Raw genomic sequence first — 18,114 nt, forward strand, 5'->3', positions numbered from 1 at the left:
CTTTTCTTCCTTCTTGCACTCATAAACAATTTGCCCGATTTGGCTTTTATTTTGTCTACATGCGCTTCCATCTTTATATATGAAGCTGATGACTAAAGTCCCGGAAATTTCGCGGATTCCTCTGGCCTCAGGATAGAATTCAAAGTTATAGGTGTGCTCGACCCATGTTTACTTTCCCATTGGTTGATTTCTTAGCGAGAACATTTTTATCCTTGTTATTTGGCACTACCTGATTCGCTTACTTCTCTCCTAGCTGGACATCGTTGGCTCACGGTCGTAGAGGGGCGTGTCCAGATAACTGCGGTCCAATCATGAACACAGTGCGACAGTGTGGAGGTTTGCATTCAAGCTTGCGACTAAATGAATGCGCGAAAATTCCGTGGCTCTACTGATGACTAATAACCGGAGCCTTTACTTACTTCTAATAATATTTCTGCTATAGTTCTCTAACCAATTAAATATAATCACTATTAACTCATGCGTTTATATACTTTATATTCACTTTATGTTGGATGGCAATTTAGTGGAATACTAGACAAACATTACATAATTATTTTAGAGTGTTTTCCTTTACAAACATCCACATTCTCGTGTGCGGAATGGTTTGAGGTATCTCAAACATCAAAGTACAGGATCCAACGGCAGGAAACACAAGCTGCTGCTGCGAGTAGGGAAGAATCAGCTTACTGTTATCTCTCGCGGCAATGTTCAAGGTCAGAACCACCCCTCCAGCGCCGCCAGGCCCTGCAGACCACGCCATCCCCTCCCTTCTAGTCCTCGCCTCGAGCTTGACGCGTCTCTCCCGCCAGGCAGCACGAGTCAGACACAAAGAACACCAAAATATCCAATTTTCGTAAACTAATATTTTAAAATTCAAAGCGGTGACCCTACACTTTTATACTATCATTTTGATCATAACAATGTCGTCTTTAGTTTTATCATTGAATATATATAATGTATAGAAGTCGCGAGCCCAGGTTAAATTTTCTGTCCGGTTTCTCAGAAGAATTGTTGTAGTTCCAAGCTCCGCCGCTGCGATCGCTTTCATCGCTGGGTGTCGGCCGTATACGCCCCTGGTGGTGTTTGGCAGAACTTGGTTAACCAGCCCAGTCGTAACATTATCCTTCAACCCCCCCCCCCCCCCCTCCCCCCCCCCCCCACAGACAACCCAAGACCAAGATTCCTATTACCCGGCAGGTCTTATCAGCATCTTAGGCGACCTTGAAGAGGAGCTTCCTTTACCGTCGTTTGAGAATGATGAAATCCCAAAAAAGCTAGCCACGGAAATCACTGAATGATGGGGTTCTGTACCCGAATGAAGTGAAAATTAGCTATTAAAACTTTGTATTGGGCCAATAGTCAGTGTTCCGTTCAAAATATGGTTTTATTTTAAAAGTAAAATACTTATTTAAACTATATATCGCGTTTGTACAAATTTACTTTTAGATATTGACAAGGAAAAACAACCTTCTCTTATTCAACGTTATCTGTTAAGTATAAAAGGGGTAGATATTATTTTAAAAAATGAAAAAAAATGGAACCCACTAAATAAGTATTGGCAAGATATATATAAATTCAATAATAAAATACGCATATTAAATTTTTTTGTATTTAACTTTTTTCGGTAATAAAAATTCAGGATGATTTTGGTTTAATTGGTTTACGTATATTGCTATATTTTCTCAATCACATAGAAAAGGGAAAAGAGTACATCAGTGAAAATTCAAAAATTTAGTTTAAGTAATACTAGCCATACTAAAAAATCAATATGCGAGATAAGAAATTTGGTAACTGCTCTACATTTCAAATAAAAATGCATTTGTTTCATGAATACTGAAATGTATGCGTAATAAGGCATATTATGTTATTATCCTAAGCATGACTATAACTAAAGAAATTACAGTAATTTAATACGATGGCAGTCTTAACATACAATAAGTGCGCGAGTCTGTGTTTATATTTTAATTGGCTTCTTCGTCAGATAGAAAAGAGTTAAGATTTCATCAAGGGAAAATATATTCTCAAAGTCACTAAACCGGGAGATAGAAAATAAGGTAGGTACTTAATTTTAAATAAAAGTTAAAATAGGCTTACGCTAAACCAATTAAAAATAAGTCGTAAAAATATTTTTATTTATTTAATATGTTCTATACTTGACAGTTCTTTGTGTATAATTCTTCAAAAATCTTTGGAATTTAATACATACTTTTCTTAAAATGGTAGAATATCAGCAATACCCGGAAATTACGTGAGCAAAGCCACGGGTTATTAGATATACTTTTACTATAAAATAAAAACAACTATACATTTGTAGTTCACGAATGTGATATTTTGTTTATTGCTTCACAACATTCATTTGCCAGTCTCAAATTTCATCGTACCACTTGTCAGAAATGTCACCAGAAATGAGATATAGATTTTTTTTGACGAATTTCAATTACGAGGAAACCTTTCGCGAGATTTTTTTCTTCGCAGTAGTCACTGGGACACCATTAATTTAAATCCACTAAGATAATAAAAATTGTATGTATAATGATTTGTTTTTGTATATTTATATAACTACCCAACCAATTTTTAATGATTTTCATGTGAATAAAAACTTGTAAAGCAATTTAATTAACTGTGTCATAATTCTTCTGATTAGATGGAAATACAAACTTTATATCCGTGATATACGATGATAAAATATATTTATTATTGCAAAATAATATTCACTGTTCAAATGCAAATTTAAATAGATTATTCATACATGTTTCCTGCTAATTAATGGTTTAACATAATAATTTTTAGTATAAAATGCTTTTTCTCTTGTGTTAAAATGGGTTGCTAAAATGAGGAATTATAAATATATCACTTACTAAGTCCGTTCACAGATTTACACAAAACAGCAATGTAGATAATCTTTTTTGGTAGTTTCTAATTTTCTGCCCTGAATAACATGAATTTTGTTGAATTCATACCAAAGTGAATTTTTTGAACAACTTAAATTGATGTCATAAATAAATATTTATTTTATAATAAAAATCCACAAACTGTTTTTAAAATATAATATTTATCACGCCAGATGGAATAATAAACAAAAAATAGCTCTTATATGTTGTCTGTGTTTAAATAATTGTATTATATTTCATGGAAATAATATTTACCTTTCGGTTATTAAAAGAAAATATATTTGTATTCAAAATACTTGCTCATCGTTTTTACGAGCATAACTTGTGTATCTAACCTCAAAGCAAGGAATATAAAGAGTGGCAACTCAATGCTATAACAAAAACTCTTATTTTCTTTGGAGATCCGGGAAATGTGCGTTATTTATAAGCAACTTAACATAGTAAATCGTTAACTTTTCAGATCTATGTTGGCAAAATTGATTTTTTTAGTGGTCATTCGTTACTGGGAATATTCACCATATAACGTTTAAGATTATTTATTTTGAATTACGAAACAACCAAAACATTATGTAAAAATGCTTCATCTTATGTTAAAAAAATATAAACTGCATAGCCACAAAGTATGACATCATACCATTAGTTTCAGTTACTAATAACATTACGTGCACGCGTTTAAACAGTCATCGCAGCCATAATTGTTTCATAGCTACCAAAATCATTCAACATTTTCTAGAATTATTCCAAATTATGTTTTGCCATTTTACTCAATGCGCCACTCCGTTAACACAACATTTTATAAATTCTGAACTACGAATGTCAGTATTTTTTTTTACGTTATTACGTTTAAGGAATTTATGTAGTTTTCTTATAATTAAAACTTAAATTTTGATGTTGGCATCTTTTAACCGCACTTTTTTTTTCGGTGGCCGTACTCCTCCAATTTAGTTGCGCCCGTCCGTATCTAAGCGCTCGGATTTCAACAAAAGGCACCGCCTCTCGATAGAGTGAGACAGAGAATTACGCGCATGACCTTGAAAAAAGCGACGCTACAGCGCTCTGGCGTGGAAGCTGGTAACTACGAGCACCCTCTTGTGGAAAGAAGAGCTGTCTAGCGGCGGAGCTAACAACTACCACAGTTTTGGATCCGAAAATTGGAATAATAAATCCTATCCCCTCGCGACTTCTATAAGTTATATATATTCAATGGTTTTATTGTTTCATATTTCACAAATTTTAGATAAGTAACCGGGAATTCAGGCATCAAATTGCTTGTTTTGAGCAATTAATTTTAGTAAATTACATCACGAAATTAGAAAATGTAAAAATATGCTTCCAGAAAGAATTCATATTACTTGTCGGATAAAAAATTTAAGAGCTGTTGCTCTAATAGTTTTATTGGAAATTGCATAAAACAATGTACATGTTTTTGAAACCTCAAAGGCAGGTAGATGGGAACCTTAAAACTATGTATTGGGCCAACAGTCAGTGTTCCGTTCCAAATATGGTTTTATTATAAAAGTAAAATACTAATTTAAACTATATTTCGCGTTTGTACTTTTAGAATGTCCAACATTCTAAAGGGTAAGAAATGTGCCTACACAGGTTTTCAGAATGCGAGGAACCATTCACGGGGCATATCAATGTTGCGTTTTCCAGTGAAAGACAAAGACCGGTAAGTTTTGAATTATACTTTCATTTCACTATATCAGTTATATACCGAGTGAAAATAGGTGAGTATGCGATATATGTCCTAAATTTTTTAATAAGTTTTAATTTCCCTGAAAAATAATTTAGGACTTAGTTTTAACTACAACCGACCACACTAAATAATTTTCAGTGTAAATTATGATATAAAGTAAAGTTTTACCTTATTATTCCCCACATCGTCGGTTTTACAACAGATAACAGATGCATTTGTTTAGGCAAGTGTTCAGGGGCGTAGCCAGGGGCGGTTTTGGGGGGTTTAACCCCCCCCCCCCTTTATCACCAAATCTTTTATTAATATCTTATTCATCACTCAAACAAATTTCATATTAAAATTAATAAAATTTTTACCATTACAATATTTCAATTTAAGTACCGAAAACTGCTAAAATAGAAATATTTTACACCTTAAAATCCAAATTTTCCCGGGGGAGGACTCCCGGACCCCCCCGCTTTAATACGGGGGGGGGGGGGCATGCTTCTTAACACCCCCCATACACAAATCCTGGCTACGTCACTGCAAGTGTTTAAACATTAATTTAGAAATAGACTACTTAAATTGGTTAATAAATCAAATAAATATTTAATTATTTGTGATTATGTATGATATATTTACATGAATTTTTTTTATTACTTTACAATATTTTAATGTCAGTAGATTAATGGCACTGTCAAAGAAGACTGTGAGATAAAGTGCTTTTATTTTCCAGAGTACATACTTTGTAAGAAAATTTTTCAGCATAAAAATAAAAACAAAAACATAGTGGGAAAATCTAGTCCACACAAACATACGAGTATATAGAATTTGGTTTTTAAAACGTAGTTACATCTTTTTAAAATCCATTGAATACTGCCTTTACTACCTAAGTCATAAGCAAATTTTCTTTAAATTAAAACATTTTTTTGCATATCCAAAAAAATTATGATATAACACATTCATTTCGACATTCTAAAATGTTGGGTAGCCTACTCATTTAAACTCGAGGTGTTACAACACTATCCTTTGTGTTCAAAAAATTGAATTGAGTTTTGTATGCGGCACAAATAGAATGAATTTTAAGAAAAATGTTTTCTTATTTTAGATGTTTCGAGTGGATTTTGAGAAGTGGAAACAACAAGCTTTTGGAACTCCCAGATAGTTCATTAACACATTATGTTATATGTTCTGATCATTTCGATACCAATCAATTAAAAAATAAACCGTCAGTTGGGGTAAAATTGGCCCTTTGAGGGTAACTTTGGCCCAAGACAAAAAAAAGTTGAACCATGTTACAACTCTTCAAAATATTTATTAGATATGATGATACATATGTTACAAATGTATCATCACATCTAATAAATATTTTGAAAAGTTGTAACATAGTTTAAATTTTTTTTGTCTTGGGCCAAAGTTACCCTCAAAGGGGCAATGTTACCCTAACTGACGGAACTGAAGAACTTTTTAAACTATTTTGCAATTCCGAATATGCACAATCCCAGTACAGAAAAAAACTCTAGAGATCAAGAAACAATCAAGATTACTGAACATGATGACGCAACACAAAAACGTAGCCCTTCCAAATGTCATAAATTAGAATTTGTTTTGAATGAATCCCAAATATGTGATACTTTTTCCAACGAAATAGAAATAGCAGCATCACTCAGTACTCGTGATCCTACCACACTGCCAAGCAATAATGATACACCGAGGAACATACGACTTAAGGCCAAGCTTCGTAAGAAAGTATTTATGCTTAAAATTAAACGGAGCCAACACCAGTTTGTAAAAAATAAATCGAAAAAATTATCTGTACGTGACTTACTTTTACAGCTCAACGAACATGTTTCCGGCCCCCCATTTACTTTATTAAAAATGCAAATAAACAAAAAAAAAAGAGGAGTTCCTTGGGAAAAAGACGAAAAAGAATTTGCGATGGCAATTTTTTACAGGTCACCTTCACTCTATCGGTCATGGATAAAACAAGGGTTCAAACTTCCTAGCGAATAATCTGTAAGAAAGTGGATCAATGTAATGAATCATGCACCTGACATCACTCATGAGGTGACAGAAAAGTTGAGAGCTAAAGTAAATTCCATGTCACGGCACGAAAAAGAATGTGTACTGATGTTCGAAAAATGGCTATCAAAAGGTGGCTCACGTATAACACAAAAAACGATGAGGAAAAACTGCGAAATTTGTAGAAAAAAATAAACAACCTTTTGGACAATTTCAATAGCAAATCAACCACCGATCCAAACACACACCGTCAACCAATTTCGTGCACAAATACGCTTGTTATAAATAACATGGAAGAAGACATACACAACGTGGTTTGACACGTGCCGTGACCACAAAGATTTTCTATTGCGGACTTAGTGCGCTGTCAAATATTTAATGAGGTAAAGTGGATCTCCAGACAAGAACGTGACACTAAACGAAAAAGAAGCGACATGAAGGAAAATTCAAAACTTAAAAAGATTAAACACCAATGATGCAACAATGTCAACCATTTCACGGAGTGTTCAACTTAAAACTGCAATTCAATGCGATTTGCGTCATCTCTAAGAGTCTAGCTCAAACACCATACATCGTTATTCAAATCATGATCACACCAGTAATGGTAAAGTTTTCATTATACTTCCGTAAAGAACACTTAACAGGTTTAACGTACCACAAAATTAATTTAGTAATATTTTCTCGTAGTGTCATTATTTCTTGTGAAGTATATTTTATTTGTATTCAGTGAATTGTTTTCATCATTCGTTTAAAGTTTTAAATAATTATATGTTTTGTCTACTTGGTCAATTTTTGTTTTTAATAATACGAAGTTTGACTGTATTATCAATTTTACAGTACTGTATATATTTGTCAGCTTTGTGTAGCCTAAGTAGAAAAAATGTGAACATATTCCATTGAAGATGTGGGGTCTACTTAACTCTCTTAAAGATTTCCATTCATTAACTTAATCAAAGATATTAAATACAATATTTTCTCAAACACCACTACATGGCACGGTGAATGTTTATCGTTAAGAATGTATGGAAGTAATAAATTACCTATTTCTAAAGAAGAGTTTTACATTCTAATTTTATGATGTAAATAACCTTTGAAATTTATATTGTACTTAGTTTTCTCTGATAATGTGTGTATGCGAGTTACAATTTACTTTGTAGCTGTTTAGATATATTGAAATTTCTTGTGCATGTACATAAAATATAATTTAAAGACAGCTGTGGTGTATTGAAAATCTCACAGGAAAATTATGCAACAATGCACTATGATTTATAAACATGGAAAATCCACCAATTTTTTTTACTACATCCTGTAATTCTTTTTCTTAAGGGACGAAAGATTGTAAATATGGTTTTAATAAATATAAATAATTCTTCGGATTAAAACAAATTTACTTTAAGATATTGGCAAGGAAAATCAACAAACCTTAAACAACCTTGTCTTATTCAACGTTATCTATCAAGTAGTAAAAGGGGTAGATATTATTTTTAACAATAAAAGAAAAGTATATATATATCGCCAATGCTGATTTAGTGGGTTCCATTATATATATATATATATATATATATATATATATATGTGTGTGTGTGTGTGTGTGTGTGTGTGTGTATTCAATATTAAAATACGCATATAAAAATTTTTTGTATTTAACTTTTATTGGTAATAAAAATTCAGGATGATTTTGGTTTAATTGGTTTACGTATGCTATATTTTCTAAATCACATAGAAAAGGGAAAAGAGTACATCAGTGAAAACTCAAAAATTTAGTTTAAGTAATACTAGCCATACCAATAAATTAATATGCGAGATAAGAAATTTGGTAACTGCTCTACATTTCAAATAAAAATGCATTGGTTTCATGAATACTGAAATATATGCGTATGTTATTGTTATTATCCTAAGCATGACTATAACTAAAAAAAATTACAGTAATTTAAAACGATGGCAAGGTCTTAACATACAATAAGTGCGCGAGTTTTAGTTTATTTTTTAATTGGCTTCTTCGTCAGATGGAAAAGATTTAATATTTCATCAAGGTAAAATATATTCTCAAAGTCACTAAACTGGGAGATAGAAAATAAGGTAGGTACTTAATTCAAATTAAAAGTTAAAATAGGCTTACGATAAACCAATTAAAAATAAGTAATAAATATATTTTTATTTATTAAATATTTTCTATACTTGACAGTTCTTTGTGTATATTTCTTCAAAAATCTTTGGAATTTAATACATAGGCCCTACTATTCTTAAAATGGTAGAATATCCGCAATACCCGGAAATTACGTGAGCAAAGCCACGGGTTATTAGATAGACTTTTATTATAAAATAAAAACAATTATACATTTTTTGTAGTTCACGAATGTGATATTTTGTTTATTGCTTCACAACATTCATTTGCCAGTCTCAAATTTCATCGTACCACTTGTCAGAAATGTCACCAAAATTGAGAGATTGATTTTTTTTTTCGAATTTCAATTACGAGGAAACCTTTCGCAAGAATTTTTTCTTCGTAGTAGTCACTGGGACACGATTAATTTTAAATCACTAAGATAATAAAATTGTATGTCTAATGATTTGTTTTTGTATATTTATATAACTTCCCAACCACTTTTTAACGATTTTCATGTGAATAAAAACTTGTAAAGCAAGTTAATTAACTGTGTCATATAATACTTCTGATTAGATGGAAATACAAACTTTTCATCCGTAATATACGATGATAAAAAATTATTTATTATTGCAAAATAATATCCACTGTTCAAATGCAAATTTAAATAGATTATACACACATGTTTCCTGCCTAATTAATGGTTTAACATAATAATTTTTAGTATAAAATCCTTTTTCTCTTGTGTTAAAATGGGTTGCTAAAATGAGGAATTATAAATATATCACTTACTAAGTCCGTGCACAGATTTACACAAAACAGCAATGGAGATAATATTTTTTGGTAGTCTCTAATTTTCTGCCCTGAATAACATGAATTTGGTTGAATTCATACCAAAGTGAATTTTTTGAACAACTTAAATTAATGTCATAAATAAATCTTTATTTTATTAAAAATCCACAAACTGTTTTTAGAATATAATATTTATCACGCCAGATGGAATAATAAACAAAAAAAATAGCTCTAAATGTTGTCTGTGTTTAAAGAATTGTATTATACTTCATGGAAATAATATTTACCTTTCGGTTATTAAAAGAAAATATATTTGTATTCAAAATACTTGCGCATCGTTTTTACGAGCATGACTTGCGTATCTAACCTCAAAGCAAGGAATATAAAAAGTGGCAACTCAATGCTATAACAAACATTCTTATTTTCTTTGGATATCCGGGAAATGTGCGTTATTTATAAGCAAATTAACATAGTAAATCGTTAACTTTTCATATCTATGTTGGCAAAATTGATTTTTTTTGTGGTCATTCGTTACTGGGAATATTCACCATATAACGTTTAAGATTATTTATTTTGAATTATGAAACAACCAAAACATTATGTAAAAATGCTTCATCTTATGTTTAAAAAATTATAAACTGCATAGCCACAAAGTATGACATCATAACATTAGTTTCAATTACTAATAACAATACGTGCACGCGTTTGAACAGTCATCGCAGCCATAGTTGTTTCATAGCTACCAAAATCATTCAACGTTGTCAAGATTTATTTCAAATTATGTTTTGCCATTTTACTCAGTGCGCCACTCCGTTAACACAACATTTTATAAATTGTGAACTACGAATGTCAGTATTTTTTTTTTTTTACGTTATTACGTTTAAGAGATTTCTATAGTTTTCTTATAATTAAAACTTAATTTTTGATGTTGGCATCTTTTAGCCGCACATTTTTTTTCGGTGTCCGTACTCCTCCAATTCAGTTGCGCCCGCCCGTATCTAAGCGCTCGGATTTCAACAAAAGGCACCGCCTCTCGATAGAGTGAGACAGAGAATTACGAGCACGACCTTGAAAACAGCGACGCTACAGCGCTCTGGCGTGGAAGCTGGTAACTACGAGTACCCTCTTGTGGAAAGAAGAGCTGTCTAGCGGCGGAGCTAACAACTACCACAGTTTTGGATCCGAAAATTGGAATAATAAATCCTATACCCTCGCGACTTCTATAAGTTATATATATTCAATATATATATTCAATGGTATCGCGCAGCTCTTTCGGTTGCTTTTGCAAGAGGTACTAGCAAACATTTGTTGGCAGCTTCTTCATCACAACACTGGATTACACTACTTATAATTCCCCTTTCCCCACAATGTATTACTTTATTGTATCTTGAATGTCCTGCGTCGGGCTCCATTGTACACTTCAGACTAAGAGCGTGGCGCCTGATGTTTTTGCTATGAACCGCATAGCGGCTTATGTGCGCGCGCAGCTGCTTCCCCTCTCATTTACTCTTTCCCGCTTCCCCGCAAAACGACACGCCAAGACGTCGCGGCCCTACAGTACAAATCACAAGCCAATATGAATACGCGACATGCATTGAAAACAGTTTTCTATACACAGAGCCAGGGACTTTACATTCTCGTTCTCTCTCCCACACCGTGAGACAGCAGTTATCACTCAGTTCCCACGCAGGGACGAGATATCGTTTCTGTCTCTCTCTTAGTGGAAATCACTGTTTCTATCTCACTTGCACTTACAGGCCTCTTATGCCTCTCTCTTTCTACACATCACCCCAGACACAGTCCCTTGTTCTAGAATCATTATGCATCATCTGCATTCTAATAAAAACGTAATATATAATTATAATACAATATTCAAATTTAAATAAATAATAGAAATAACACATTACACATAATATTAGGTAAATATAAGTAGCAAAACAAAGTTGAAAGGATGACAGAAGAAAAATGATTATTAAATAATTATAAATTTAGAATAAAATATACTGGCAACCTAACCTGTTCTTAGTAACACTTTTATTAGTAGAAAAAACTTGTATACTGCAATGCTACAAGCTACTAAAAGTGCTGCTATTATGTGGCCATCTGATGAACCATTTGCTCGCCGTCGAATGTTAGCGACTCGTATCGTTCCAGCCCGCCGACAAAAATGCACCTAACATTTCTTCGACACTGTTGCTGCCTGTTGTCGCAGATTGTCATTGTATGAATCGTACATAGTTGATGCAAGCTGAGCTATTTTAGTCCCAGCATAAGTTGGCGCAACGTTTATAAGAATGATCTGTAGACCATTCTTAGGTTAAAGTTACTGAATCGTAGATAGAGTAGAATGGTGCAAGAAGCGCAATCGAGTGAACCCTGCGCCATCTTGCCTTTCACGCACAGCATACATACCAGCTCTGGGAGTTACATTCTCGCGAGAATACTAATAAACCCGAACAACATTACAATAAATTCATTCAAAATATCTCGTTAAGATTGGTAATAATATATTGTTACGAATCGTGGGTTCGTAAAGGATAGCCCAATTAAAGATTTTACTACACAACACAGCTTTATTGATGGCCACTACTTATGTCACTTACAATCTTCTAAAATGGCAAATAATCAATTGCACTTAAAATTGTTGCTTTCCCAGTCACTCGTTTTTAAACACCGCACACCTCGCTGGGCCGCACCTCTGGCGCAACTCTCGCCGCAGCACCCCTCGTGGATCTCCGCCGCGGGACTCCGCCACCGCACTCCGCCGCCGTCGTCGCACCTCCCTTCGTCGAGGATCATCTTGACGCCTCGCTCGGAATTTCGCTCGGAACTCCGCCGCGCCCGCGTCACTATCGCCCGGAACTGAACTCTTCGCCTTGGAACCTTCGTCCAGGGACTTCGCCGCTCTATCTCCCGGAAACTCCGCCGCGGGAAAACTCCCAACTCCACTGAACTGACTCACTCCCTGCCCTGGAACCTTCGTCCAAGGACTTCGCCACTCCGCCGCGCCCGCGTCACTATCGCCCGGAACTGAACTCTTCGCCTTGGAACCTTCGTCCAGGGACTTCGCCGCTCTATCTCCCGGAAACTCCGCCGCGGGAAAACTCCCAACTCCACTGAACTGACTCACTCCCTGCCCTGGAACCTTCGTCCAAGGACTTCGCCACTCTGCCGCACCCGCGGCATTATCTCCCCGGAAACTCCGCCGCTGGAGGACTCCCGACTGAACTCTCTCTCAACTCCCTCTGAGGTCGGCGTCCTAGTCTTATATATCAGCCGCCATTTCTAGAACTCATGAGCGCGGCTGGGGCCTGTCGCGTTATTCCGCGCCGACCCGACGGCAGAAATCTCTCGAAACACGTGGTGGCGGCTCGCGTAACCCCGCAGCTGTCAGGGTCTGGTGTCTTATCAGCGCCGCGCGTTGAGTAGTGGGAAGGAGGGGGGAAGCAGCAACCCAGGTGCGCGCAGCACGTCTCATGTTGCAGCGGCCACCTGTCAGCCAGCTAGCGCTGCACCTGCGCGACATAGCCTTGCTTATGTTCATAACAATATTTTTTTATTTTTTTCGTTTTTACAAAATAATAAATTCACAGGAATATTATTATACCCTACGGAATTTAAAAGTTGTATGCTGTCGCTAAATATTACTATACTTCGCCTATCCGTCAATTTATTTTTAAAATGTAATATTTTTGAATTTCTTGAACACACTTGCAATGGCTATTTGAAATCGGTGTGTAATTCTAACCTCAAGTAACCATTAAAAGTCGCTCAAGTCGTCGAAAGAGATGCTATATTTTTTTTTCATTTACTTCATTTGGTCATGAACTGAACTGTATTTGCAATATATTGTAATTGTGTGTTACTGCCTGGCTCGGCACTAGAACCCTAGCTAGTGCACCGCTCGGCACTAGAACCCACTACCATCCGGCTGCGAGGTGTAGTGTCTGCTACCGCGTAGCTATAAGTTCTCCGCAGCCGGGCGTATGTGGGTTCGAGTGCCGAGCGGTGCACTCGCTGTTAGCCAAATTTAAGGGATAGATACCCCAAGAAGGAACTTTAGGCATGAGTTGCAAACAGTTAATAAATTCCTAAATTTATGTATGCAGTTCTTGAAGGTTTCAAAACAACCATGAAGAAAAAATTATAATTTGGAATGAAATAATATTTTAAAAAATTTTGAAGATACTTCTTTTTAAATGTAGAATATTTAATTTTCTCAAGTTGTTTCCTAAACTCTTAAAACTACCGCGAATCAGTGGAACTCACCTACAGAACTGTCGAAACTACTCAATTTCGAATTTGTATGCTGAAGGCTTAAACTTTTTTCTCTGAAATAAACTAAAATACTATTCCCCCCCCCCCCTTTCTCTCTCTCAATACTCTGAATAGAAAACACCTTTTCCTTTATAACGAAGTTTTACGCTAATACCTTATGTTGTTAATGTCTTTGTTTAACAATACTCACCTCATGATGGCATTTTTTAGATCCTCTGGCAAGTTTTAACAGTTTCGTAATTAAAGTAAATGAAAGTCATATGAAGTCATTTTCGGTAAAAAAAAAATATTATGAACTAATTTATCTAGGGGGTTTGATAAAAGTTTAAAATTTTATAACACGCATGTAATTTTTATTAAATACATAATTAAAAAATAAACATAGGTTTTTTAAATGGTAAAACTGCAATTACGATTTTAATAAATATTTTAATATGCAAGTTGACAAATTGATATACGTTATTCATTTGATCGAAGACGTTTAGATTGGCAACCCTTCAATTTATGAACTATTATATTAACTATGGTTTAACTGATTTATAGCTCGCATAATGTTTTAATTATTAAATGAAAAGGAAATATTTTGCGTCCATTGATGGAAAGTTATGAGACATTTTGAATACTATCTTGCATTCTTCAGTAAGGTATTCTGTCACAACTTTTGTTTAAAGTTTTTATTATACGTCACCTGACAAGAACTTAACAACGAATTTATTATTTAAATAATAATTACATTGCATATGTAATGCTACAAAAAATAATTTTGCCATTATTTTCCGTATTTGGGACCAGGTTGGAAAAAATTAAATTTTAGATGTCCGTTACTACTGTGACTGTTTGTAAGGTCACAATCATATTTTGAACATTGCTGATTGGAGTAACAGGTTTTGTGTTAAGATGTAGAATAATAAATATTTAACCCTTGCCTGAACGAGTCGAACAAAATAGTGTTCTTATGTAAACACCATATATTTCGTAGACTGGGTTCGGTAAGAAGGCTTACAATCAATACGAAGGGATATATTAGTGTACAGTTTTTTTTAATTTAAATCCTTTTTTACCATTTTCAGTAATGGTGTGTTTTGTAAAAAAAAAGGTTCATAAATGCATTAAGTTTGAGATAATATTTAGGAGGTTTACCATAAATTTCAATTTATTTGATGAACTACCTGTAATGTGCCCAATAAAGTAGGTATAAACCTTTTTGGTCTTTAACCCCTATTTATCCCACCCCTTTCAGTAATGTTTGGTCCTGTAAAAAACTGATTTCGAAAAATGTCTTTGGTTTTACATGTACGAGATAAAATACTGTAAAATAGATGTGATTTTTTATATATTTAGAGAGTTAATATTTTTTTCTGTTTTTTTAATCCTTCCCCATTTTTATTTGTTTGGTCCGATTTATAATACTATTTTATATATCAGTTTCGAAGGTTTTTTTGCAAAATTATGGTAGTTATTGAATCCATAAACTGTGATGTGTGTGTTGTATAAACTTTAAAAAATAACAATGGTTTTGGGATCTGTGAATCACGAAATGAAAACTCTGTTAAGGTTTTCTGGAAGTCGCATCATGGTAACTGCTACAATCGGTAGTCTTTTTTCGATATACCTAATGTGAACCATTTTCCATATCGTTTGTTTGATTATTTCATTTACAGTATGTACTTTAATCTTACCAAAAAATAATTTATATTAACTATTTAAATAGGTTTTTAATTAAAAAGTAACACTTTAATAATTAATTTTCTCAGATATGTTTTACTATTTGTAAGTATGTCTTACAGTTTGTTTTTTGTTCAGGAATATTTATAAGACAGGGTAATAGTTGCAGATCTCTATGTACATTGTCATATAATTTTTTATAAGTGGCTTTATATTTTGGCTTATACATCGTTTGTTTTATGTTGCAGGATCTGTCTTCAAGCAACACTGGCTATTTTGGCTGTGAGGATACCCAGGAATGGTGTGATGAAGATCTGTCGACTAGTCAGATGAGACATACAAACAAGTTCATGATTGACTCAGATCCCGAAGAGTTGGATGAATTTCTCCACTGCAACATTGCACTTGAATCCAAGGAAGCTGGTGCCCAGACTGATACCTGTGACAATAACTTTGTTTGTAAAGAATTTCTGAAAGGTTGTGAGCAAGATGGAGGGAATGCTGTCAATTCATTGATACGACCTCTTGTGGCTAGTCAGCTAGATCATGATACTAAGAAAATATTGTTTTCATCAGCACATAGCCCTGAGGATGTCATCATAATTCTTGATGATGACGATGATGATGATAATCATAACGAAGAAGATTTTCATGATAGCGGAATTGATGATAATGACCCTGTAGTCACCGACAACGGTTGCGGTCCTTCCGGTAGTGAATGTGGTAATGACATTGAAACTATAGTCATAGATGATGATGATGATTTATATACAAACAGTTTAGATTGTGAATTACAGCAAGAAAAATGCCACATGAAGAGTGCCCACAATGGTCTTGAATTTTCTGCGGATATTCCCATAGCTCCGACAAAAAAGAGAAAGAGGAAGCAGGAAAAAAACAATATTAAGTGCATTTTACAATTTGATGGAAACCAAACTAAGAAAATACCAGTCATAAGCAAGGAAGAGTCAACAAATACTGTTAAAAGTAATAAGAAAACAAGAGTGTCTCAAAGCATGAATTCAGAAGTTAATATAGACATGGCTCAAGAAATAAGTTTGAATCAGGCTTTGCACAACGATAAGGAACAACCAACAGATTCTGTTGATAAAGCTTCAGTCAAAAAATTAAAAATGTCAAACCAATTGGAAACATTAGAAACAGGTAAGCAGTATTTAATTTGTTTTCTCCTCCAACATGCAAAAGTAAATTAAGTGGTAACCACAGTTAATGGCTTTGATAAGTGAAGTCTTCCTTTTTCACAACTAATATTTCAGTGTATAAATGCATATTATTGTTATATTATCGTGAAACAATTGGCAAATGACTTTTCTTTCAAAGAATTTTGTAAGCTGCGCTGTTGAACATCAATGCATTTTCCTGCTTGTTCTGGATTGCAGTGAAGCACGAGGCTTAAGGAACTTAAGCGGCAGACTAAATTAAATCAGGAGTAATTTTGGTACTTGCACCTCAGTCAGGCCGACTCCAATGACTGCTACCATAAGCATAACATTATAAATGTATTGTTCTGTTCCTAATCTATTCAGTAATATAAACTAAAATTTTAATGTTAAGCGTTTTCCACGTCTAGTATTTCCTTGCACTGCAGAAGTAAGGAAGTTTGCTCCTTAGCCCACCGCTCCATCGATGTAAGTTGAAAATGAGAAATGCAGATAAAAAGATTTATTCACAATATTAAAAAAAATTGAGCTAATTTTCAGTACTCGCTAGTTATGTGTGAACATCTATCCTCGGTAACGAGCAAATTAATGTGTTCTTATGTTGTTAGTGTGAAACTGGGACACGAAAAATAAAAGTAATTTTTTTTTAATAATGCCGAGTATGTTAAAGTTAAATATACTGATCAATAAAATGGTGGCTTTTCAAATACATACCAAAGTTTCTAGACGCAAATCACGCACTTACTTTCTGCTCCCGCTGTTGGAATTCGCTACCTGAATCGTAAGGGAAGTCTATAATTTACATTATGTATTGCACAGACCCGAACAAGCCCGAATATCTACCTTCGGCCAATTCCTAAACAACCATTAAAATGATTTGACAGTGTTTTTAATGTACCTATACTAACCTAACATAACCAACCATCCACAATTTTGTAAAGTAATAAAAAATTATGCCGTAGTTGGTGGAAGGTATATATTCGGGCTTGTTCAGGTCTGTCCAATACAGAATGTATATCATAGGCTTCTCGATTCGTAAACGTTTATTGCCACCATCACGCACAGATAGCAGCATTGCTCCGATAAAAGACTTCAAAAAATACTTAAAACTCCAGCTTCGGACCTGATTTTTGACAAGGAATTATATTAAAATACTGTCTGGGTTAAAAATCACTATACAATTTTTACTATAAAGTTTCCGCACACGTTTGAAGTTACACATCTATGGAATTTCGATAATTATAACCTGAAGACACTAAGTGTATTATTCTATATCTTTTTATGCTTAAACGACTGAAATAAATCTATACAATACTTCCTACAAACAAACCTTAACCTTATTAAGCTGATTCAACATAGTAACCTTACAATATTATTATATAATTTTATTAATAAAAGTAAAAATAAAATTCCAGTGATGGGAATTGAACCATGTACTTTGAGGTTAACAAGCGTGCGCTACTGAGTCTGTTGGGAAACAGGAGGAGAATATGTATTTTTAAA

General features: G+C 34.1%; 1 protein-coding gene across 2 annotated transcripts in view; it reads left to right on the top strand.

Moving 5' to 3' along the window:
* Positions 1-18,114, top strand: part of LOC134533271 (uncharacterized) — a 167,084-nt gene that overhangs the window by 118,269 nt on the left and 30,701 nt on the right. For both annotated transcript variants that reach the window (XM_063370716.1, XM_063370715.1), the window contains exon 2: positions 15,679-16,594. In XM_063370716.1, the coding sequence (XP_063226786.1) occupies positions 15,679-16,594 (916 nt within the window). The remainder of the gene's footprint in view (positions 1-15,678; positions 16,595-18,114) is intronic.

This window comes from Bacillus rossius, chromosome 6, assembly GCF_032445375.1.
Source record: "Bacillus rossius redtenbacheri isolate Brsri chromosome 6, Brsri_v3, whole genome shotgun sequence".
NCBI classification, from domain to species: domain Eukaryota; kingdom Metazoa; phylum Arthropoda; class Insecta; order Phasmatodea; family Bacillidae; genus Bacillus; species Bacillus rossius.